General features: G+C 37.7%; 3 protein-coding genes across 8 annotated transcripts in view; 1 reads left to right on the forward strand and 2 right to left on the reverse strand.

The window, feature by feature from the left end:
• The window catches only part of LOC143022272 (ataxin-3-like), a 139,713-nt gene extending 118,667 nt beyond the window's left edge, over positions 1-21,046 (reverse strand). For all 5 annotated transcript variants that reach the window (XR_012966041.1, XM_076180432.1, XM_076180423.1 and 2 more), the window contains exons 1-3: positions 20,931-21,046; positions 14,435-14,599; positions 9,359-9,495 (exon numbers count right to left, since the gene is read on the reverse strand). Coding sequence is in view for 4 of the 5 variants with exons in the window: in XM_076180432.1 (XP_076036547.1) it covers positions 9,359-9,495; positions 14,435-14,599; positions 20,931-20,954 (326 nt within the window). In the remaining variant the exon portion in view is untranslated. The remainder of the gene's footprint in view (positions 1-9,358; positions 9,496-14,434; positions 14,600-20,930) is intronic.
• Positions 21,047-21,069: 23 nt separating this feature from the next.
• The window catches only part of LOC143022246 (uncharacterized), a 31,464-nt gene continuing 26,083 nt past the window's right edge, over positions 21,070-26,450 (forward strand). Inside the window, exons 1-2 of one of the 2 annotated variants that reach the window (XM_076180378.1) lie at positions 21,070-21,196; positions 24,769-24,937. In XM_076180378.1, the coding sequence (XP_076036493.1) occupies positions 24,788-24,937 (150 nt within the window). In that variant the 5' untranslated portion in view covers positions 21,070-21,196; positions 24,769-24,787. Of the gene's footprint in view, positions 21,197-24,749; positions 24,938-26,450 lie in introns of both variants that reach the window. The other variant, XM_076180386.1, reaches the window with a different exon arrangement.
• Positions 22,781-23,740, reverse strand: LOC143018277 (uncharacterized). Its single transcript, XM_076173573.1, has one exon. The coding sequence runs from the start codon at positions 23,738-23,740 to the stop codon at positions 22,781-22,783; it is 960 nt and encodes a 319-aa protein (XP_076029688.1).

Below are 26,450 nucleotides of genomic sequence, written 5' to 3' on the forward strand. Positions count from 1 at the left end.
CCATAGAAGTACGATTTGATATCTTCCTTGGCCGACCAGAGCGATGCTTTGGAGTACGAATGATGTCACTTCCTTCGTCTCGAAATTTCTTGGTCCACTTTTGCACTTGACGCACTCCAATTCCCACACGAGTAGCAATATCTTTACACTTATAACCCTCCTTATAGAGGGTTATGATTGTAACAACTGTGTCTCTTTCCAGCTCTTTACCACTTCTCATTACGGAGATATCAAGGCACAAAAACAGAGACCACCGCAAAAAAAAGACTACTCCCCATGAGAGATGTTTAGAATCTGACTCCATGTGACATCGAGTGCGCCCAAACAGAGTTGCCAAATAGTGTGTATTGTCTCGGCTAAATACGGGTACAAACGCTAGCATTGAAAAATAGCGAAAAGTTTGGGTGGAAAGTTGTATTTTTCGCATGTTTTGAGTTTAGGGGAAAGTTGGGGCGCCTATAATTTTGCGCCCAAACTTTTCGCGGTTACTGTATATGTATATATTACCAAAGACGAAGATGTTTTGAAACTCAAAGTGGTTAATCCCAAGTTCCCTTATTTCTATGGCCTTCCAAAATTGCATAAAACAGATACAGGTAAACGTCGACTTACGATGGCCGCGACTTACGATTGTTCGACTTTACGATGACGACGACGACGACGATATGATAATTTAACCCCTTCCATACGGTGCCGCACACGTAGGCGTCATGAGGAGCAAGTGGATTCGCGACGCTGCCATATCGGCGTCTTGATTATATTTATTGTAGTCGCCCCTGTGTTTTTACATTCTCTCAAATGTGCCCTGAATCCCATTCTCTGTGGTTTTCAAAATTCGCGGGTGAAAGAGAGAACGATCGATATAAGCGGTGACTATATTTTATGATGCGAGTATTATTACGTCACGTCGTACGGCTGGCATTGGCTGCTGCCCGTGAGATTTAAGTTCCGTACTGAAAATACATATTATAGTGTTTGAATATGGTAAAAAGGATAAAAATAATTAAATAAACTACTGTACATGTTTAATAGGCTATATTCAGTATCTCTGGTGGTTAATATACAGGTAGGCTAGGTACAGTGACCACGGAACAGAGTGATACACAAATTGGGGATCGACTTACGATGAAATCGTCTTACGATGGCTCTATCGAAACCTAATGCCATCGTAAGTCGACGTTTACCTGTATTCCCCTCAGACTTATTATCTCCAATTAGGGATCTTGTACCAGCAAGCTTTCCAAATGGTTAGCAAACCTTTTATCCCCGTTTGTTGGTACCTTCTCCGATTCCCATTTAAAACACGCAGAGGATTTCATCACAAAATTAAAACAAGTGAATTTTTCTAGAAGGAAAATGCTTAGCCTGGATGTTATTTCTCTTTTCACACATGTCTGTATTGATGACGTTCTATCCTTCCTGAAAACCAAGATACAACCATTTCACGACAAATTCCTACTCCCCGTTACAAAAATCATTGCGCTCATTCGCCTTTGTGTCACATCAAATGTTTTTTCCTTTCAGAATTCTTTTTTTAGACAAAAATTTGGTTGAAGCATGGGTTCAAATCTCTCTCCTGCACTGGCCAATCTGTACATGGAATACTTTGAGTCTGTTCTTCTGCCAACCATTAAACCTGTAGACATGGTTTGGTTTAGATACGTAGATGACCTTTTCACTCTTTGGGATGAAAATTGGGGTTCATTTGATAACTTCTTTGCTAATTTAAATTCATTAGCCTCCAACATTAAGTTTAAAGTTGAATGGGAAGAACAAGGTAAGCTACCCTTTTTAGATGTTCTTATTGTTCGTGACGGAGACAAGCTTGCTTTTACCGTCTATAGAAAAGAAACCCATTCTGGTAGTTATCTTCATTTTTTCAGCAGTCACCCACACAAAGTAAAAAAGTAGCGTCGCCTCAGGATTGTTTCTTCGAGCTCTTAGAATTTGCAGCCCCCTGTTTCTTGAAGGAGAATTAAATATTATAAAATCTCAACTTAGTAATTTAGCTTACCCGGATTGGTTCTTGGTCAAAGCCCTCAGCCGAGTGAGATCCAATTTTTTCAACACCACCCCCATTTCCTCTAATTTTTCTTTGGACAAGAGCTCTTTAATCGTTCCCTTTTCTGAATAATTTATTCCTTCGACCAAGTTTCTTCCCAAAGACAAATTAAATTTAATTAATTATTACCCCAATACCATTAATAAAAAGGTGGTAAATGTCCACCAAAGGTTAAAAGAAGAGCATAGTCAAGGGGTATATTCGATTCCATGTAAAGGTTGTGACTTAGTTTACATCGGACAGACTGGAAGGGATTTGAACACTAGGATGATTGAACATAAACGTTCCATTAAATATGGACAAGAGAGCTCAGCTGTGTTCCAACATGTTAAGCAATTTAATCATTGTTTAGATTGGGATAAAGCTGAGCTTATTTATAAATCCAGATGTGAGTTCAGGAGCAAAATGGTAGAATCCACAACTATTGAATACCAGCCTTATATGAATATTTCAAAGGGGCAATGGTCCCCGGATATAATATCCAGACTTTTTATCACCAACCTATTAAAAACACATTTGCCTCCTGACCTCACATATGGAGTGAGCCGAGGGTAGAGACCTCTTCCCATGTTCCCCTTTCTCATGTAAAGGGTGCTACTTAATTAGCACGCTCTCTCTTAAGTGTATCTACTGAAGAGGATTGCAGTTTGCAATCAAAATATATAGATTCCCCGTTTCCAGTCTTTTCTACTCCAATAGTGGTTTTACTGTGATATGTGTGTGTATATATATATATATATATATATATATATATATATATCACACGGTTGATGGCAGTCAAAATCCATATACAGGGTGCACCCCTCATTTTCAGCCCAGTACCGAAAAATACACTATACACACACACACATTTCAACGAACGGACGGCTTAGAAGACGTTCTGAAGAAAATTAATGTTTTGTGGATCCCAACGAAAAGAGAAGTGCCTATTGTATTTACAGGGTGGGGGGAAATTGCTCGTGGGGTAGTAGGAAAGTAGGGAAAGAGGAGAAGGGGAGGGATTACTGAGGGAAATGGAAGGAAATGAGGAAGGAGTAGACTTGGCCCAGGCAGACAGGCGAAAGGTAAACAAACGGCCCCCCGACGATGATGAAATGTCTAATAAAAATGTAAAGATTAGAAGTATAGATAAGAGCAATACAGTAGAAAGTGATGAGAATATTTTCCAGGGATTTAAAGAGGGTGGGGGGGACACAAACCCCCCCCCCCCCCGACTGACAAGACTAGAAGAGAAGGTCGATAAGATGATCGAGGACTTGGAGCGTAGGTTCGGTCATGTTAACAACATTATACGGAGAGTTGAAAAATTGGAAGAACTAGAGAAGGCGAACAAAAACTTAACTAAGGAAATTGAAGAATTAAAAAAACAGTTAAAAGAAGTAAAAGATGAGAATAAAGTCTTAAAGGAGAATAATAAGGAGAACAAGGAGGGTTGGAAAAAAATTCATGAAAATAGCAAAGTTGCATTCACTGACATAATCAGACAGCAAATGAATGAACAAACTGAAAACTCAGTTATTAAAGTGATGAGACAGAAGGAGAATATAGTAAGAGACTTAGCAGACAGAAAGAAATGTATAATTATATTAGGAATGGAAGAGAAACATAACCCAGATAGAACCACAAGAATCAAAGAGGAAAATGAAAAAGTAAGAAATTTACTAGAATTAGTTCAGGAAGATGAACCAGAAATAATGAAACAAATCGAAGAGAAATTCAGGCTCGGGAAATATAGTACAGACAAGACCAGACCAATTAAGATTAAATTCAGGTCACAAACTACGGCTGAGAATATCTTATCCAAAACAGGGAAACTAGCAACAAGTGAACAATATAAAAAGGTATGGATAAAAAGGGAAATGAATAAAGAGGAAAGAGAGGAAGAAAAACAGAAAAGACTTGAAGCAAAGGAAAAAAACGAGATAAGAACGGAGTCAGAAAAAGAGATTTTCTATTGGAGAGTAGTGAATATGAAACTAAAGAAAGTCGACATACAAGAGAAAAACAAAAGGGAAACAGAGAACACAATGGAAGTGGCAGAAAACTAAGAGTGTCTTACACAAATATAGATGGATTAATAACAGGATTGAATGAGCTGAATGATTATTTGAAAGAAAAAGAACCAGACATAATGGGAATTGTAGAAACAAAATTAAAAGGTCCACTACCACCCAACAGTGTAGGACATGATGCATATAATTATTGGATTAGAAACAGAGTGAAAAAGGAAGGGGGTGGAGTTATGTTCCTGACTAAGAAGGATATAAACGTGAAGTGTGTCACATATGGAAAGAATACAGTAGAGAAGATAATGATGGAAGTAGAAGACAGAGATAAGAAGAGCAGAAATTTTGTGATAAATTATGTGCCCCCAAAAACAGCCTCATGGGAAGAGAGTGAACATAAAAGTATGTTAGAGGACACAAAGATAACATTAAACAAGATAATGGAAGAGGGAGGAAAAATAGTTATGATGGGCGACTTTAATTGCAAAGAAATCTGCTGGGAAGAAATGACAGTAAAGGGTGGAGACGGCTCATGGGGAAACACTCTACTTGAGATGGTTACTGACCATACAATGACACAATGGATACAGGAGAACACTAGGTATAGAAATGAAGAAGAGCCATCGAGACTAGACCTAGTAATTACATCCGAACCTAGAATAGTGGACAAAATTGAATATAAAACACCAATAAGTAAAAGTGACCACATATTGATTGAACTGGAACTTAATGAAGAAAAATATATGAAAAGAAATAAACAATATAGAAAAGGAAGAATGATGTATGAAAAAACAAACTTTGATAAAATAAGAGAATTCTTTCAAAAGGAAAACTGGGAAGAAATATACAAAGAAGAAACAACAGTAGAAGAGAAATGGAATATTTTGACAAAAATTTACAAAAAAAGGAGTGGAAAAGTATGTCCCAAGACAAAAACAAGAAAAAGAATATGTAAAATGCTGGTACAACAAAAGCTGTAGGGAGTTAAAAGACAAAAGAGACAAAGCCTGGACCAGATGGAAAAAAGACAGACCTGAAAAATGAAAAATATATACCTGTTATAGAAATGAATATGTACAAATGTGCAGAGAGGAAAAGAGAAAATATGAAAAAGATATCATAGAAAAGTGTAAAGATCAACCAAAACTATTCTACAGATTTGTAAACAATAAACTGAAAAACAAACAAGACTTGGAGAAATTAAGACAAGAGGGAGTTGAATACACTGAGGAAATGGAAATGGCGGAAATTATGAACAAACATTTTAAATCAGTGTTTACAAGGGAGAACATACAACCTGAAGAGAACGAATGGAAAGAGAAAGTCCCCCCTATGGAAGAAATAGAAGTAACAAAGAATGAAATATTAACACACTTGAGTAATCTTGATGTCAGAAAATCGCATGGACCAGATGAAATAGCAAACTGGATACTGAAAGAATGCAGGAATGAACTGGCAGACAAAATACATAGCATACTAAATAGTTCCTTGAAAGAAGGAAAAGTTCCAGAAGATTGGAAAAAAGCAAATATAGTACCTATATATAAAGGAGGAAATAAAGAAGAACCTACCAACTATAGACCAGTCTCTCTAACAAGTACAATAGCAAAAATTTGTGAAAGAATTATCAAAAGTAGATGGGTAAAATATCTAGAAAAAAAACCAGTGTTAAATCCAAGGCAATTTGGATTCAGACAAGGACGATCATGTGTCACCAATTTAATATGTTTCTATTCAAGGCTAATAGATATAATACAAGAAAGAGATGGATGGGCGGACTGTGCATTTTTAGATCTAAAGAAAGCTTTTGACAAAGTACCACATAAGAAGTTGCTTAAGAAATTAGAAACTGAAGGAGGAATACAGGGCAAACTACTAAATTGGATGGAGGACTTTTTGCAAGAAAGAAAAATGAGAGTAGTGATAAGAAACCAGCACTCAAAATGGGATGAAGTAATAAGCGGTTACAGTTCTGCCCCCAATAATGTTTGCTATATATATTAATGATATGGATGAAGGAATTGAAAGCTATATGAGCTTCTTTGCAGATGATGCAAAACTACTAAAAAGAGTGAAAACTGAAGAAGATTGTGAATCACTACAGAGAGATCTAAATAAAGTACAAGAATGGAGTAGGAAGTGGGAAATGGAGTTCAATACAAAAAAGTGTAGTATAATGGAATTTGGAAAAAGCAAAAACAGAATAACAGGAGCATATAAATTGGGAGAAGGAATAAAAAAAGTAGAAAATGCGAAGGACCTGGGAGTCATTGTTATGAATAATATGTCACCTGAGAAACATATAAATAAGATTTTTGGAGAAACTTATAATTTAATAAGAACAATCAAAGTTGCATTTACATACCTGGATGAAGAAATGGTGAAGAAAATCCTAATCACCCTGATAAGACCAAGATTGGAATATGCAGCAACGATATGGTCACCAAGTACAAAAAAATGTATAAAAAAACTTGAAAGAATACAAAGAGCAATTACAAAACTGGCACCAACACTCAAAACTATCATATGAAGAGAGACTAGAAAAACTTGAACTACAGACACTAGAGCAAGGAAGAGAGAGAGGAGATTTGATAGCTATTTACAGAATCATGAAAGGCATAGAAATTACTGATAGAGAGAATCTGATAAAATGGGATGACAGAAATACAAGAGGACACGGAAAGAAAATAAAAAAAGACAGCTATAGAAGAGACTTGAAAAAGAAGAGCTTTCCTCACAGAGTAATAAACAGTTGGAACAAGTTAGATGAGAAAGTGGTGTGTGCAAAAACAATACATGAATTTAAAAATAGTTTAGATAAAATGAGATATGAAGACGGGACCCCACGAGCATAGCTCCCCTTCCCGTAAAATACAACTAGGTAAATACATACATATATATATATATATATGTACATATATATATATATATATATATATATATATATATATATATATATATATATATATATCACTGAATAGGTCCCAGTGATTAGAGATACATTTCAACAACCACAATGCACTTTAATTCTAAGCCATCAAAGGCCAGCATGCTTGAAATTGAAATGTGGTACTGTCCTGGGTAGTACCACATTTCAATTTCAAGCATGATGGCCTTTGATGGCTTAGAATTAAAGTGCATTGTGGTTGTTAAAATGTATGTATGTATATATGTGTGTATATATATATATATATATATTTACCAGAGGTGGGTGTGATTCAAGAAAATTGAATTCCGATTAACTGTTACCAATTCTCCGGCTCGTCAAGTCAGATTTGATTATCTGATTCGGGTGACAAAAATGGGTAATTCATGAAATCTAAGCTTGATTTTTTATTATTATATGAAACTAATAGTCTAGATATGAATAACATTAGAACAAAATAGAAATAATAAATGCAAATATTATTGGTGCAACTTGCTGCCGCTGGAGTCCACAATAGCAGGAAAATGAAAACAGAAGGATTACTTCAATGCATTCACAAGTGGTGGCAAGGGAGCAGTGCAGCAGCAGCTTGCTCTTATGATGACTGGCTCTAAACTGGTGTGACGCATCACTTAATCGATATGAGACGCATACGAAAAACCAAGACTAAACATGAATTACACCTACTTTACACTTGTGAAATATAACCTTTTTATCACATATGATTTAGTAGTTAATCATGATATTTTATGCATTATACTATAGATAAAATATGAAAATGTGAATAGAATAAAAAAAAAAATAGCTACTCAAGAAAAATATAGAAAAATTGGTAAAGAAACTGTTATTGCGAAAAAACAAAGATGACATCGATCTGGATTAACTGCAAATTGCTATTAGTTTTCAGCAGTCTGATTGTGATTATCAAATTCATTTGGCAGGGGTTTGTCTGATTCAATTAAAAAATGTGAATACAATTAATCAGATAATCTGACTTCCATTTTGGACTGCCCACCCGATATATACGGTATATGTATATATATATATATATATATATATATATACATATACCAAAGGCTTTTTTACCCCTTACAAGGGAGGTAGCCTAAAGACAAGGCATAGAAACCACTCCCACCCATTCCATCCCCTACATACTCCACTCCCGTCTATCCTCTGCCCTCCCTCTTATCTTGGCACCTCCTGGATAACAGGTCATCCCTGCATTTTGCCCACTGCCCTGGGTCAGAAGCAGTGTCACAAGACACAGCACATCCACAGCAAGGCCGCTTCATTAAATCGGTGACCCCCTCCCTCTGTCCCCTCATGTAGAAAAGGAGAAGACGGGGAGAAATCCCCTCGGGCTGTGTCAATTGCTTTCTCATACATACTCCTTCACCCCCCATCCCCCATCCACTTCCCCTCATGTATCACAGCATCATCCATACACAACCATTCTCCATTCACCCCTATTTTCTGTCTGCTCCCGTCCTTCCTCAACAGACATTCCCCTCTTTCCGAATGCCCCTTTTACCCCATCCATCCATCTCATCCTAGGATGCCCCTCATGTTCACTCCTTCCACACCTCTTTTACTAATTTTTCTTTACTCATTCTTTCCATGTGTCCAAACCATCCTAATACTCTTTCATCAACTCTATCTCCCAACTCCCTTTCCACCCCTGTTCTCTTGCTCACCTCCTCATTTCTCACTCTATTTAGCCTAGTAATCCCTATCATACTTCTCAGGCATTTCATCTCAAACACATTCAAACTCCTTCTCTCTTCCTCTCTTATGCTCCATGTTTCTGCCCTATACAGTGATGTCAGCACAATCACTCCTTCATACAATCTCCTCTTAGCATCTGTTTCTCATTACGCTTTTTAATCCACCAAGGCATTTACTCGCTTCTCTCAATCCATATTCTACCTCCACCCCCACTCCTCCCTTTCCTGCCACATTCGCTCCCATGTATCTAAAACTATTCATGTCCTCCAGTCTCTCTCCCTTAATACTCACCTCCAGCCTGCTGCCACTCTCTCCCCTTGTACATCTCATCACCTTACTTTTACCCACATTTATCTTTAACTTCATTATTTCACACACCTTCCCAAACTCTGTCACTATATATATCTGGTTAAATTTTTGGATTACAATAAAAATTTCAAAGAAAAGCATTACTTTTTTCATGTATTTCTGTGACTTAAAATTAGTATTAACATACACTTCTTGTAAATCTTTTACGAACAAAGGAACCAATGAAAATATATTAAATATCTTTATCATTTCATTTTCAAACTTGTAAATCCCTAAAACATTAGCTAACATTTCACTAATCTAATATACTATCATATCCATTGCACTTACGTTGGATTGTTACGAGCTGCCACTGCTATTGGATTTGATGATGCATATGGTACAAGGTTTAGGTCCCAAATTTTCAGCGCTGAGGTTAAAACTTGTACACTAAACATACCACTGTCATCCATATTGCTTGACGGTTGCTGTGGGAAGTAGACAAATATGTATGAAATTTAATCTCAATATCATGTAATACTACTTGGAAGTATAATATATAGACGCTCCTCAACTTACGTTTTAGTTACGTTCTGAACAGCCGAACTTATGTTGAAAATGAACGTAAGTTGTTACTGTACTATACATCCGTAAATTCTATTACCGTATCTTATAAAACACCCCTAAATCATTAATTATACACATAACATTGTAAAATAATAACATAAATTTCAAATAAATTAAATTCAAGCAACATAAATTGAGATGGTGGAGGAGGAGGGGGAGGAGGAGGATGAGGACGAGGCAAGGCACATTCAGTCTGTCGTTTGTGCCATGTAAACAATGGACACAGCGTCATACGTAAGTATCGTTTGAACTATGGAGAGCGCGCTAAACCAAAAAATTCACTCAATTTTTTTTTTTTTTTTACAATTTGTTTTTTACAGTCAGTTCAAACGTAAAATCGAAAAAATGTAAAACGAATGAACGTAAGTAGAGGAGCGTCTGTATATAGTTTTTATCAGTGACAACACATATCCTTCCAAATCCACCTTAACCTCTTCACTCCAGGGCACATCGCACGTCTGGCAGCATTAGCTGCCCGACGTACGATGTTGCGTCATAATAATCGCATTAAAAAAAATAAAGTCAGTGCTCAATCGTTCGTTCTCTATCACCCGTGAATTTTGATAACCATAGAAAATATGATGAAGCCAGTTTAGAGAGAATGGAGCTTACGTAGGTACGACTACAATATAATCAAGATGCCGACGTCGGCATCATCGCGTACCCACTTGCTCCTCATGGCGCCTTCATAGGCGTCACCGTATGGAAGTGGTTAATAATTTTTGCCAAAATGAAACATTGCAAAGGCATATACCAAATGTCCTTTCCCTCTATAAGAGGATGAAGGGTTATCCTTTTACCCAGTAGACAGCTGAGTTGAAGGCAATGCAATGAGGCATAGTGCTTTCACAACTTCATTATATGGCAACCCCCTCCTCATCTACTCAAAATGCTTTACAGAGTAGATGAGATGGACATCACTTTAGACTGCATCATTCTTTCATCCATTCACAATTTCCTTTCATCTATTTCTATCATTCACACTCTTTTTTTTTTCTGTTTAACAGATATTCTTCATGCAGTTAAAAATATACTATACACTAATACTTTGATCTAACAGACAGAGGGAACATTGATCAACATATTTACTCTAATTTCATATCAGATTTACTTAGAATATGCTGTGATTGTAGTGGGGGGATTCAGAAATTCATTCTGAGTCAATGTATTTTGTCTGTTACCTCCAAAATCCATCAAATGGGGTCTGTTAAATTGAGGACTGAGTGTATATAATTATCATTATCAGTGTTTAATAAAAAAAATTCCAAGCATAAATATACATGGGAAAAGGTGAAGGGATGGGTGGTCCATCAGGCATTAATGGACTATGTAGTGGTATCCAAAGGAAGGATAGGATCATGTTTTCAGGAGAGAAAATGGGGGTGTAAGATAATTTTTTGGTAGAAGGGAAACTGAGAGTGGAAGAAAAGTGGAGGGGAAGGAAAAGTGTGCGAGGTGTTGAGAATTAACAAATTGAATGAGAAGGAAAAGAAGAAACAATACTAGAAGTTGAGAGAAGAGTGGGAGGTGGTGAGAGATAACAGTGAAGTAGGAGTAGAAGAATGAGTATATTTAAGGCAGGAAGTAACAAAGTGCTCAAAGATAGTATGTGGGAAGAAAAGGATGGGGGGAATAGAAGGAAGGGTAGTGAATGGTCAGATGAATGGGTGGTGGTGGTAGAAGAGAAGAAAGGAGTATATGTGGATTAGTTGCAGAGTAGAACTAGGAAAGAATATGAGACATGTAACCTTATATATCATAACATTACCCATGGAAAACTACATCACAACACATGAATGAAAACCCATCCATGCCTTAGATGACCAACCATCATATGATCAGTGCGTGATAATGGCAAAAGAGCCAGAAACACACCTCCAACACACACATACACCACATCTCCAAATAAACCCAAACACAAACTACAAGAAACAACCACATAAGAGAACTAAACCTTTATAATAAAACCTATGTTTAAACCTTCCATTTGTAAAAACAATAAAACTAAGATGTAAAACTGTCAACTCCACTCACCAGATGCTGATCTCAGCATTTAAATGGTATATAAACCATAGACTGGACCAGGGAGTGGAAGTTAGTAGGTGAAAGTAAATCAAGCAGGATCTACTCAGTGTAAATCAAGTCACTCACTTTCTTGTTTAGATCTCTGTTCGTCTTCCATAGTATGTCTATAACTCTACTAAAGAGCCTTTTGTACCCACTAAATCCAGAGAAATGACTCTCATCGCCATTATCAAGTAGAAACCTTTTCATGCCTCTTGGTGATATAAAACATATGTTTGTATTTTGCTTTGCTCTTGTGCCAGTAGATGGGTCTAGGTACATGTTTACATTGTAATGCAATGGACAGCCATCTTGTGGTTTCTCTGGCTCGTCATTGTTTTCTTCCATTTTGTTTCAATTACACACTACTTACATTGTAACTTAATCATTCTGAGTATCCACGAGCACTCCCCTTGCCATATATCACACCCCCTAGGTATTCTATAACTGTATCACTTTTAAGACGTTTCGTTTTTTAAAGTATTTCAGGAGCGCATATGCATGTTGCCACTATGATGAACGATATTTGTATTTGTGTTCTGATGTTCAATTAGTGAGAAGTGTGGCTGTAGATTTGGTTGGGGCTATTTTGATTCTATTTGTAGTGAACCAGGTGTTAAGTGTGTTGAAATAAGATTGTAGTATTTCTGCAGCTTTGTTCTGTGTTATGGTGTGTGCATATAATTATTATGTTGCATACATAATAAGAGATTTGTATTTCTGAGGTGTCAGGTGTGGGTATATTATGCAGGTAGAGAATAATGAGAGTGGGGAATAGAACTGAGCCCTGTGGTACTCCATTCCTAAAGTTTCTGGTGTGTAATGATTGGCCATTATATGACACATAAGCATTTCTACATACATACATATACCAAAGGCTTTTTCCCCCCTTACATATGGGGTAGCCAAAAAAGAAAAAGGCATAGAAACCACTCCCACCAATTCCATCCCCCCCACCCTCCTCCCTCCCTCTCATCTTGGCACCTCCTGGATGACAGGTCATCCCTGCATCCTGTCCACTGCCCTGGGTCAGAAGCAGTGTAGCAAGACACAGCACATCCACAGCAAGCCCACTTCATTAATTCGGCAACCCCCCCCCCCCTCTATCCCCTCATGCAGAAAAGGAGAAGACTGGGAGAAATCCCTTTGGGCTGCATCAAATTATTTCTCATACGCACTTCCTCATCCCCCATCCCCCACCCACTCCCCCTAATGCATCACAGCATCATCCACACACAACCCTTCTCCATTCACCCCTATCTCCTGTCCGCTCCTGTCCTTCCTTAACTGACATTCCTCTCTTTTGTAATGCCCCTTTTACTCCATCCATCCATCTCATCCTAGGACACCCCCTCATGTTCACTCCTTCCATCTCTGCCTTCCACACCTCTTTTACTAATCTTTCTTCACTCATTCTTTCCATGCTAGATAATTGGCCAGCCATCTTTTGGTATCATTGTGCATGTTTGTGTTATATATTTTGTTTGTGAGATTGTGATGGGGGATAGCATCAAAAGCTTTACTAATGTCTGGTGTTATGACAAGTGTTCTGTGTGGGGCTTATCTGAAATGCCATTGAAAACTTTTTGTGTGAGGTTTATCAGAAGAATGTTTGAGGAGTATAGTGGTCTAAAATTATGTTGTGATTCAGTATGGGGGGTTGTGTGATGTGACAAGTTGTAGTACAAGGTGTTCTAGATTTTAGAGGGGGTGCTGAGAAGTTTGACCGGGTGGTGTCATGCAGTAACTGTTGGGTCTTTGTTGGGTTTGGGGATGGCAATGATTTTCCCTTGCTTCCAGATGTCAGGTGTGGTGCTGTGTAAATAGATGTAGTTTGCAATGTTGGTGAGTGCATGTATGTCATGTGGTCCAAGCTGTTTTAGATGAATGTTACTTTGTCAGGGCCACAGGCAGATTAGTGCATGAGGTTATGGATTATGCATTTTGTTTGGCTATCTATAGAGAATGTGTAGTTCGGGTTTATGGGAAAGTCTTTGTTAAACAATACATCAGTTGCCAGGATGGGTGGGAGTATTTGTATGCCTTGGCAGGCTACATCCTGTGTAAGGGGAAGAAGCCTTTTGATATATAATTGTAGTAGTTTCACCTACTTTAATTACCTGACTACTACTATCAAATCATATCTTCCTCTTTTATCTGTCAATGATGACAGAGTCTCTTCATACATTTTGTCCACACTGCTAAATACATGTGTGATCATTTCCATCACTGGCAAATAGGTGTAAGAGAAGGAAAGTGGTTGCCAGGTATCAGTTCTCTTTATGTCAAAAGATGGGGCAGATACAAAGTTGATACATAGAGATCTTGGGCCTAGTCCACTGAGGATGCACCCCCAGATGGAGATGAAGGGGTTGATGGGTTTTTAAGGTGGGTAGCAGGGAGATTATTCTTTTCAACATCCATTACACTGGACCAACACTTGAAGATGCCAGCATTGGTCCCTCATATTGCTAAAATAGCTAAATTAATTTAATGGCTTAAATTCTATATGTGAAATATACATTTGTGTATATTATTATATAAGCTGCTTTAAATTGCAGTAAATCTAATGTCAAACAAAAGGTGTGCATTTGTATGTGTGTATGGGCAAAATCATTAAGGATCAATCCAAGGAACCAAGGGTGACAGCCTAAAAATATTTGGGAACCACTAGTTTAATGCAAATAATTTTGTATGCACATGCTATATATATAGATATCATCTAAATCTACAAACCTCCATAAATCTTCTAAAGTCATCAGTATGAATGCCTGATTCTGCCATTCTTGTCTGTTCTTCTTGATCCATCTGCTGTGCAATCTCTGCTAAGTCAACAGCTGTGTAATAGTGACCTTGCAGGAGGTTGTTTAAGCAATGTAACCCACACAGGGATCCATCTTGCTGTCAAATAAAGCATTCTTTTTACCTACATATTGTATTTCACTTCAGCTCTTGTCAGCTAGTCTGCTCATGCACATTGTAACCATAAACTGTGAATAATCTATAAATTCCTCCCCAATGTTGACCTTCAGTATCCCATGAATTAACTTTTAATTCTATACTCAATTTGCTAAATAAATTTATACAGAACACATGTTAAAAAACAATAATAAAATACAAAAATGTATTCACTATTAAAATATTAATAAAGAAAAATGTAGAAAGGTATATTTTAAGCAACGATACTTGAGTTATCAGTGATAAGAAAATTATACTAAATAATATTGGTCAAATTGAAATGCTTAAGTTACCATAAAATATGGAAGTATATTTATTTCTCCTTTCCTACCCCACCCCACTACACACATTCCAGTTATGAACAATTAATATTAATGCCAAAAATATATATATAACTAGAAATGGCTAAAAGCTTTATACATACACATATATATAATCATCTATTTACTCAACAGAAAATGAATAATTCATAAAAGCAAAAGAAAAATCTGAGAGTATTGGTCATAGATGCCTTGTCACCTGGAAAACATAAAAGCAAAAATGTGAGTAAATCATAGAATACTGATGGACATAAAAGTATCTTTTAAACACATGGACAAGGAAATTATGAAAATTCATAGAATACCTGATCTGCCCTAGATTAGAATATGCAGCAGTGGTATGGTCTCCACAAAAAGTGGAGCCTATAAACATAATTCTAAGAATACAGACCATACTGGTCCCCTACCTTACAAATAAAACATATGACAGAGATTAAAGAAGAGGCAGTGACTTGATAGTGTTGTTGAAACCATTAAAGCAGTTCCACACAGACAAATACTGGGACAGTGTGACAACTGATGCTCAACACTCAAAATCTTATCCTTTTTAAAAGTATCAAATGGGAAAATTTGCCAAATGAGTGAACAGGGGGGGGGGTGGAAACATAAAATTACTGGTTCCAACTTTGAGAGTCAGGGAGGGAAAATAGTGAGTTTTTTTCATCTCTGATGTCACTCAAGATAGGAAACAAAATATCAAAATCCTTTTTAGGTTGTTCACATTACAAGGTGTTGATTTGTTTTTTGTGTTTATACTACAAAATGGAAAATTTCAAAGGTTTCCTACAAACAAGGCAGAGTAATTTCTTTGAAGAAATTAATCATGCTGATACTGAAAAAGGTAGATTTCAAAGTCAATGAACTCCACAATAGAGGTAAGTGAAATAGTATTTGAATTGAAACAACTGAGAGGACTACTTTCTTCCCATGAGTCAAAGTTACTTGACCTAAAGCAAAAGCTTGAACAAGAAAAAGAAACAAGCCCAGCTCATAAAATACAGATAAATGAAAAGGAAAAATGTAACTTTGGCAAATGAAAGTAGTCTTCTTGATACTATCAAAACAAGCAGGGCCAGGACAAAAACAAATGAGTATAAAAGGGATAGAGTAACCATTAAAGAGCTAATGGAGCAGCAAAGAAGAGAAACCAACTTGGTAGAAGAAGGAATAGTGAAGTTTATTAAAGCACCCAAGTATCTAAAACTATCCACTATATTTGCTATCATCAGCTCTCTGGACACATCTCCACCATCAACTCTCCATTATAATTTTTCCTTGGAACTCCACACTTCCCAACCATTCCATCTATTGGTTAATTTCCTACCCTAGCATTAAGGGTCTTCCAATACCACTACATTAGACATTTCTCCCTAAATTCTTTATGCACTCAATTAAACCTATCCAAAAGGCTCCCTTTCCTCTACATTCTTCTCACTACCAGGCCCATATGCACTTACAAAGACCCACATCTCCCCTTCTAGTTTCACCTTCATCCACCTTAAGGGGACCGGCTGATCAAAAGATGAAAATCTTTATTAATTGGGTTATTGCACAGAAATTTATGCCAGGAGTTAAGGACACCATATACATCTTTCCTAACCCAAAAAAACTAATCTGCAACCCTTTCATGTTTTGCCCCCCCCCCATCTCCCTTTCAAAAAAATTGATAATTTTGAAATGACTACTCCTCCTATAATAATTGCTCTACATGAATGAAATTAATATGGTGGAAGGACCTTATCCAGACCTTCAAACTAATAGAGAGAAATTTTAGTTAAAGTAATTAGTTTGTGGAATTTTAATTTTTATATCTTTTCCCACCCCGTCTCCCTTCAAATAGGGGGAAAAAAAATTGGCAAAAATTAACCCTTTCAGATATTAAAAAAAAACGTTCTATTTCATCAATCAGGCAGATTTAGACATATTATGTGTGAATTTTCATTGAAATTGATTAAAAAGTTATGGAGGAGTAGAAGTTTGAAGGTATAAAACTTAGGTTTTGAGATACGGGCCGTCAAAGTTTTCACTAACTTTGAACCCCTACATACTAATATAAATAAGGGATATCATGGCATTTCCTTATTTAGCTTTTTAGGCTTGAATGTTGATGATATTTAGAATAAAATTTATTCATATTCAGTCATATATGTTGATGTCCTGTTATATAATCCTCTGTCTTCTAGCTCCTGGTCCCCACCTGCATTTTAGGCAGGTTATTACATTAGGGTGTCATAGCTTGCTTACTTTGTAATTATTGCCTTTTCCTAGCTTCCTGAAGGTGTTTGGTTTGCTTGCGAGGACATGGCATCTCAAAAATAGTATAACAGCTTGTCAAATGACAAAAGGATTGATGGTGGCTTGCAGTGGAGCGTATCACTCAATATTTGTCTACTGTTTATCGCTTTCTGAGGCATCTACCCATTCTGGGGTCTATATATAACCTCTGGTACAGAGACGAGTTGCCAGAAGTCACTAGGAATAGCACTCCATCATTACAAATTGTTATTTATTGCAATAATATATATATTGTAGTGACCAATACGTATCATAGGGCCGAGATGGGGTCGAGTTGGGGGGAGGAGGGGGTTTATTTGCCATAACTACAAAAATAAGGCGAATTTTGATTAAATACTCCACATACAGACTGTCGATTGCCATATGCAGATGTAGAATTTTTTTCCCAGTTTTTCATTTTTTCCCCAATTTTCATTGATTCTTGACCAGCCGGTCCCCTTAACCTTGAATAAACCTCTTCCCACTCCACCACACTTTTACCTATCTTTTCACTTACTAGTATAGCCACCCCTTCTCTCCCTTATCCTCTCTTCACTCCTGAAACCCTCCCAACTACACTCCCAAATTCAAACTCACCCCTCCTTTTCAACTTAAGTTTCACTCAATGCCAACGCATCCATCTTTCTTCTCACAAACATACTACCTGTCTCTTCCCTTTTACTCCCATCTGTACCACATCCATGCATATCAAAAGACTGAAATCTTAGAGTTCTGGTTGGAAAACTCCTCCCAGACCCTCTTATGCCTTTGCTTCTTTTAGGAATACTTTCCATTCACACCAGGTATCACACTAGGCAAATTCTCCAAGAAATTTTCTGACACAGACAAAAATATCACCCAGATCCAGAGCCAGTCACTACCCATTGCACCCACCCACACAATAGCCCAGGTCACACAGTCCCCTTCACATACAGAAGATCAAGACATACATCTTGCACTCGACATTGCTCGTGCCAGCACTCTCCTTCAAGAACACAAATGGTTTGTACATACTGCCACAAACCAGGACACTTTGTAAATATGTATTACCACAGAAACCCTTCACAACCAAACTGATACTGCAATTATCACAGTACATGTTTTCACACAAGTAATCGTTGCTGTGTACTGTTAGTATGAAGGCAACACAGACCAGATTCCCCAGATCACTTTCTTGCAAGGCATTCATGAAACACATCTCCTTTATGACAACAGAACACCAAGATTCAGTACATATCAAGGACAGTTAATCCAAATCCAGAAATTCACTCATCAACTCTACCTGTACATATCCTGGATATCCCAGACATGTCTTCCCATTCCTTAACATTCAATGCTATGTCTAGCAACACCAAAGTGACAGTTTCCATAAATTCTGTACTGCAACAAAATGTATCACCATTTTGGAACCCCCAGATGTCAGCCTCTGCAGTGTAGATGATGTACTATTGCCAGTCATTGGTAAATTATCCCAAGACATTAGCTTCAAAAATGAATGCTCATCCATTCCAGTTAACACCTACATAGCTGATCTTCACTTTCCTGCTGATATCCTCATGTGTTTAACATTGATGAGGTAACATAACAGTCATTTACCCTGCTCAAAATGGTATCATTTATGCAAATCATTTCCTCCCTGCATTACCATTAGCAACTTCTCACAAAATAAACTACATATATGTGAACGAGCAGGCAGAACATGATTCTACGTCAGTTGATTCTGCTCCCCCCATTCAAATTCACTCCATTTCATTACACAAGGATGCACCAGCTGCTAGCACAAATAGCATCACCACCCAAACTCCTACTCAGGATTCTAACTCTTCTACCTTACTGACAGCTGTAGACATGCATTCCGAACATAACAGATACACCAACTCCTCCCGCATGTCCAAATCAGCAAAACTCAGGACAAAATACCCATTAAATAATGTTGATTTCTTCACCACCTGAGGACACCTTCTTGCCCCTCTCAGAGGAATTCAACACAAAATCCACCCCAGTCTCAGAAGTGTTATCTACATTCAAACACTCATACAGTGCTTATCAAAGAACGAAGTCAAAGCACTCAGGTTACATGATCTTACAGAGACTGTCCTGCACAAAGATCATATCAAAAGAGTCCCCTGTAGCCTTGACATAGACTGTCCCTTCACAAACCCATACTACCCCTGAAACAGAGGACCATAACCATTCCTCTCCACCAAAACCTCCAGTTTGCCTCCCCCACTACTATCTTCACAATCAAGCAACAACTTCATATGAGTATATTTAGCATAGGTGAACAGAAATAATATCTACTTCTGTATGGTCATATAGTTAAGTCAATTTTATTTTAATCATAAGTATTTCCTGATACCACCTCTGTGCCAACATTATGTGTATTTATTTTCATGCCAAGGTTCTGCAAAGGCCTTGTATTACTTCTTATCTTCCATTAGCATTAACCTCACTATGAGCAGTGAGTGGTAGTTGAGCCGAGCATCTGTTGCAAGATGATTGAAAGGAAGAGTCAATCCTTTATATGTCTAATGTGTACACATGTGCATCCACGGATGTAGCATGAGAAGGAATTTCAATGTCTACAGACAACTCTCTGGGGACCCTCTATTGTGCTTGGATCTGACTCCCAAGGGACCCTCCATTGTGGTCGGACCTGTCTCTCAAGGGATACTCCATTGTCACTGAATCTGACAGTGACCAAAGAAGCCAGGTGTTTCAGACTACACCCAAACACTTGGCAAGACAATGGACAGAGGATGATTCATGTTTGTAAGAGAGAGAAGACTGAAACATTAAAACGAACAGACTTTCACCTTGATTGCCTCACCTAACATCCAATGTAGATCCTAACTACAAATCTACAAAACTGACATTGATGGGACTGGATAGATGATAACATGGCGTCTCAAACCTATTGTTGCTGCTCTGTTTATTAGTTTATTTGTTTTTAGCAAGGTTTTTGTTATAAATTTCTGCCAAGAAAAATATAGATTCATTGGTGTACCACAATTTACAAAATTAATATCTAATTTTCTATTGCTACATTATGTAGGTGTGCATGTCTAAAAAAAATACCAAACTTTGCAGGTTATTAGGTATTTTTTCTTTTTTTAATGAGACAGCTTCCCTGTCTCTGTCTATGACCATGTTCTGTTGGCTGGGACCAGGAAGCCCACCATGTGAGATAACCAAGCAAGATAAATAAAAAGTTATATGATTATGGCCCAACGGTATATATTTATTTCGTCGCTGATAAGCAGCCCTTCCATCCTAAAGGACATTGCACCTAAGAGTAATTTTAGGTAGTGAAAACTGTAAGGATTATGATAAAAGAAGAATGGTAGTGCAAAGTACATGATGATGATCAATGTTTTTTTTTTTTTGGGGGGGGGGGGAATTTCTCATCATAAAAGAATACTACATGATTCAGGCCCGTTGTAGCGCTGTTGAAGTGCTTAAATTATTGAAGGCATAAAACTTATGCAGTCAACATCCAGAACAGGGCAATATACCAACAAATTCAAATGCATTTCATTCGTTGCTTATCAAATTTTGTAGTTAACACTATCTAATACAATTATATGCAATTTTACAATAACGGCTAAGTACATAACCTAGACTGTCACCACTTCCAGTGACATTCACATAAAATCAATTATTCATAATACATAAATTACCTTTTCGTGATAAATGAACTCCATGGTTGTAGTTATTTGTTTACGGAAATGACGTAAAAGCAGATGATAGTAAATCTACCAATGACGATGCTTGTAACATTTAGAATGCAGCCAATCACGAGACTTATACGGCTGTTCATCCACCATTCAGCACGGTGGAAAGGAGTATCCATTTTTAAATCACAATTGTTGATGGAAGTGGTTGAATTGTGTTACGAGTATTGTTTTTTATGGTTGTAAAGACGCAGAGTAATTCTTCTGACTACGTAAGTATCATGACATACGAATTAAACGTGTATATTGAGTTTCAACGGCTTTCCTATCGTAGTTGTTCTTCAATATACTGTATGGCAATTCGTTAACTGAAATAAGGATTGACCATACATTCGTAATATAGCTTATTTACCATAATTATAATAATCAGGGTTATGTAAGTAGATAGTTTTTCAATTTAGATATTTCATTCTTTCTTTGGTTTGTTTTCTTTGGAGGTGGGATTGATGTGTTCCTTCGGTTTCATTTTTTAGCTATACCGTAGCCGTAGGATTAGGATGGTGGTGGTGGTTTTACATGTACAAATAACGAAGTTCGTGTCAAAGGTTAGAGTTTAGCTAGCAAAGGATTTACTCAGCAGTTGTCAGATTTTGCCCAATAGCTTGAACAGTGGGTGAAGTTTTCTGGTCCACATGTTTTGTGCCACTTGAATCTCATCTGAAGCCAAGTCTTGCAACCAATTCTATTCACCTCTTCTGCCAAGCAGGGAGAAAGCAGCAGGTTCTGGAGGTGGGAATTGGAGACAGGATATTTGGAGGAAGATAACCAGTGCAAGGGTCTTCCTCAAAGCTGTGGTGATCCACAGGTTCTACCTGCACGGGTATCTTCTTTCAGGGTTAGGGGTGTAGGGTCAACTTGGGTAAATTTTTAGTTGTGCACTCCTACATGATATAGCAATAGAAAATTAATTATGAATTTTTGTAGATTATAATAGATGAGCATAATGTGTGATTTTCTTGGCAGAAATTAATGACAAAAATGTTGTTAAAACCTATTTACTAACGAACAAAGTCACGGCAGTTGAGTGATACACCATGTTTATTTTGATAGATGCTGAGGTCGAAGAAATGAAAGGATGATAAATTAGTCTTTTCTAACCTAACCTGACCTAACCTACATAACCTTACTAACCTATGTAACCTAACCTATATTTAGTAATTCAGTACCTCAAATTCTAAAGATCATCTGGGTCATTGTCATCATCATGGATGCTGACAGCCTGATTATTATTGTACCTTGGGCAATTAACAGATGACGGCAGAACCCTGTGTTCTCTCATAAAGTCCAAGGAAGCCCTATATTCTCTTTAAGAGCGCTTATTAACGTCACCTGGAGTTGGAGAACACCTGGTCCACAATGTGAAAGCCATTGTCTGATAGTGACTGGACTGGCATGGCATCTGAACCATATTTTAGTGGCTTCGTTCATTAGTAACAGTAGCAATTAAAAAAAAATTAGATTGGGGAACATCTTGGTATGATATAGATATTTGCCAGTCTTAGCTGCAATTCTTAACTATATCATTGGCAAGCTCTTATCATCCTGAGTGTTCTTTCCATATGTCCAAAATATATCAGCACTATATGATCTACTATCTGACAAGTCTCTTCCACCCCCTGTTCTCTGCTGTACCTCCACATTTCTCACTGTATCAATCTTTGTAACACCCATACTTCTCAAACATTTTCAGGGTTCCCTTAAATTCTAAGTCTACTCTGTTCAATGCCATGGGTAAAATCACTCCTTCATTACAGTTGATTACAGTTGACATTTTACTGGAAGAGGCCTTCTTTGGCCTATGACTCCAGTGTAGCAGCCTGATTTCTAGTGTGATGTTGGTGCTGGCCGCATGCAGTGTTAATTTGTGCTCTATATTTATATATTTGTTCTTGTCCCTCCCAGAATTTGTCTAGCCTTACCTCAAAACTTTTGACTGTGTCTGCATTTACCACCCATTCTGGCAGCTCATTCCAATTATTAATGACTCTGTTATTAAAGAAGTACTTTCTCAGGTCCAACCTTGCTCTTGGCTTAAATATTTTTCGACTATTTCCCCCTGTACTGGACCCCTCTCTAAATTCAAAGAGACCCTCAGTGCAGTTTCTGTCATATAAACCAGTGACAATTTTGTAGGTCTCAATTTGATCTCCCCGGGATCTCCTATACGCGAAGGTGGGCAAGCTCAACTTCCTCAGCCTCTCTTCGTATGATAACTCCTTGAGGGATGGCAATAATATAGTTGCTCTCCGCTGTACATTCTCCACAGCCTCCAAATCCTTCACCAGATGGGGACACCAAACCAGGTTGGCGTACTCCAAGTGCGGCCTTACAAGAGCCGTGTACAGAGGCTTGAAAATGTATGGTTCTAAATGTTGAAAGGTCCTTCTGATCAGCCCTACTAACATATTGGCTTTATTGATCTTTTCTGCCAGGTGTATGGAGAAGTTTAGTGTATCATCTATGATCACCCCTATGTCTTTTTCATTTCCTGTCTTACTGATGTTGCCGTACATACTATAACCCTTCTCTTCCATTGTGGTCCTCCCTAACCTCATATACTTGCTCTTCTCTGGATGAAAACTTAGGAGCCACCTCTCTGTCCATTCTTTGAGTTTGTCCAGATCCCACTGTAACCTATCACAGTCTTCCGTGCTTTGTATTGTCCTGTATATCTTAGTGTCATCTGCATATAGATAAACTTTATTTCCGTTCATTGCTGCCTCTGGCAGGTCATTGATAAATATTACAAAAAGCATGGGGCCAAGAACAGATCCCTGCGGGACTCCGCTTGTTACTTCCTTCCATCCAGAAGCCTCTCCATTTATCAACACCCTCTGTTTTCTCCCTGTTAGAAAGTTCTGAATCCATCTCAATATTTTACCTTCTACCCTGTAGCTTGATATTTTTTCTATCCAGACATGTATTTGTTTGCTTTTTAATTGACCTCAACATCCATGCCTGCACTTAGTAACACATGCAACCCCTAATACATAAAAATCCACTACTTTCATCATCTCGCTCTTCAAACCCATGTCTAAATCTTCACCATCATCACTCCTGGTACATCTCATCTCCTTGCTTTTGACCACATTTACTTACATTTCTCCTCTTGCACATCCTTACACACTTGGTCACCAACTGATTCAATCTGTCCATAGGACCAGCCATAAGTATAGTGTCATCTACAAACAACACCTGGCTTATCTCCCACTTTCCTCCACTCATCCACCAGTTCCAAGCCTCTGCCTAGCACTCTTGCATTTACCTCCCGCTGGCTGAGCGGGTTAGGGTGCCGTTACTTGCGGCGAAGTTTGAGGTGAGGGCAGTTCGAATCCTGCCACCGGCGAAGTTGAACCAAGGGCATGGTTCATTAAATTCCAGGCTACAAAGCCCTCTGTGAAGGGCACCATCCTAGCCTCCCAATAGGGGGGGGGAGTGTGTGATGTTAAACCATATCACTATTCCATCCATGTACATGTTGAACAACCATGATGACATCACACAACCCTGATATAGCTCTACCATTATCTCAAATCATTCACTCTATTCCTGACCCTCACATATGCTTTGCTACTCATAGTTCTTGATCATTGACCAGTTGAGTAGATATTACTTATGGAATTAGGCCTGGATTATAGTGAGTGTTTTAGGTTAGGTAACAAATCTCAAGTGCTGTCTTTGAACATTCTGATGGTGTGTATTTGACTCAGTCATCTCAATATGAATTAAATAATTCATGCACTTTACTTATTTCCCTTCTTTTAGGATTTATATATATTTTCAGTGTTCCATGCTTCGGTAACATGGGGCCCCGTTTGGAAGATTTTGATATTGTTGGAACAATTGGACGAGGAGCACATGGTACTGTGCGGAAAGTTAGGCGAAAATCTGATGGCAGGGTTATGGTATGGAAAGAATTAGATTATGGAGCAATGAATGAAGCAGAAAAGCAGGTAAGTTCTATTCTGCAAGTGTATTACTATTTCTGTTTACTAAGGCAAATTGCCTAACACTAACACAGTGCAGACAACATAATAGAATTTCGTCTTTAAGTGACATGATAACCCAAGTATTTACCCCTGATGTATTGGAGCCATGATCTCTTGCAAAAGGTAGTTAAGGCAACAGATTTGTTGAATGACCACAGAAGTTATTTTCAAATAGTTGTTTGGTAATTATTTCCTCTGTACTTAATAATTTTTTTGTCTTAATAAGTGCATACAACTAGGGCGTCAAATGTTCATATATACACAGAGCTGGCATTCTTTGGTGTGTTCTGCATTAGTTTGGCTGTGATTAGCATTCCCAAACTATTAAAGCTTAAGAGACAGGTTCATACCAAACTAAAAGTCCGGTAGGCCACATACTATACCAAAGAAAAAATTTTGTAGGCCACATCCAAAAGGTAGCCCACATACTATACTGGCACCTATATTGTTTTAATAGTTTGGGAGCCAAAGTCAGAAGGCATAAATCTACTCCCACCCATTTCATCCCCACATACTCCATTCCCATTCACCCCTTCACTCTTTTCTTGGCTCCTCCTGGATGACAGGTTATCCCTGCATCTTGCCCACTGCCCTGGCTCAGAAGCAATGCAGCAAGACACATTACATCCAAAGCAAGGCCACTTCATTTAATCGGTGACCCTCCTTCTCTGTCCCCTCATGCAGAAAAAGAGAAGATGGGGAGAAATCCCTTTGGGCTGTGTCAAAATATCATTCACACATGCTCTCTGACTCCCCCCATCCCCCACCCACTCCCTTCCATATATCACAGCATCATCCATACACAACCATTCTCAAATGTTCATGGTAAATAATAAGTATGCACATTTATTTGTGTAAATTAATGTTTTTTTGTATGTTACTATTTTACTGGAATTAAGTGATTCAACAGTATATGTAACATAAGGGAAGGACGTCACATGAGCCCGTTGTTCTAATGAAGATTTTTTCCCTCTATTTTTCTCTCAGTCTTCATTGATCACACCTTTCATTTAGGAACCAGTTAATTTGCTTTTATAAATTGCCAAAGATTTGCTCCCACAACTTCTGCTTGCAGACCGTTTCAGGAAAAAAAAAATCTCCATCTCAGAAAGTGCTTTACCATATATATATATATATATATATGATGAAATATGTGTGACAGAATGAGTGGAAAGGGTGGTGAGGTAAATGAAAAAAGAGGAAGTCCTTTAGGGATGAAACATTAATAAAATATCTATTTACAGTATATATATAAATATATATATATATATATATATTTATATATATATATATATATATATATATGAGAGAGAGAGTGATAGGCAGGGAAGGGTAAACAAAAATGAGCTTTTAGAATACGTCCTAACATTTCGGTCACTATGACCTTCTTCAGAGGACTATGAAGAAGGTCATAGTGACCGAAACGTTAGGATGTATTCTAAAAGCCCATCTTCGTTTACCCTTCCCTGCCTATCAC

Source organism: Oratosquilla oratoria, chromosome 3 (assembly GCF_046742065.1).
Source record: "Oratosquilla oratoria isolate Oo_2021 chromosome 3, ASM4674206v1, whole genome shotgun sequence".
NCBI classification, from domain to species: domain Eukaryota; kingdom Metazoa; phylum Arthropoda; class Malacostraca; order Stomatopoda; family Squillidae; genus Oratosquilla; species Oratosquilla oratoria.

What these genes read in the sequence shown, in the direction of transcription:
- LOC143018277 (XM_076173573.1), bottom strand. Translation starts at nt 23,740, where the DNA reads ATGCTTTTTGTAATATTTATCAATGACCTGCCAGAGGCAGCAATGAAC.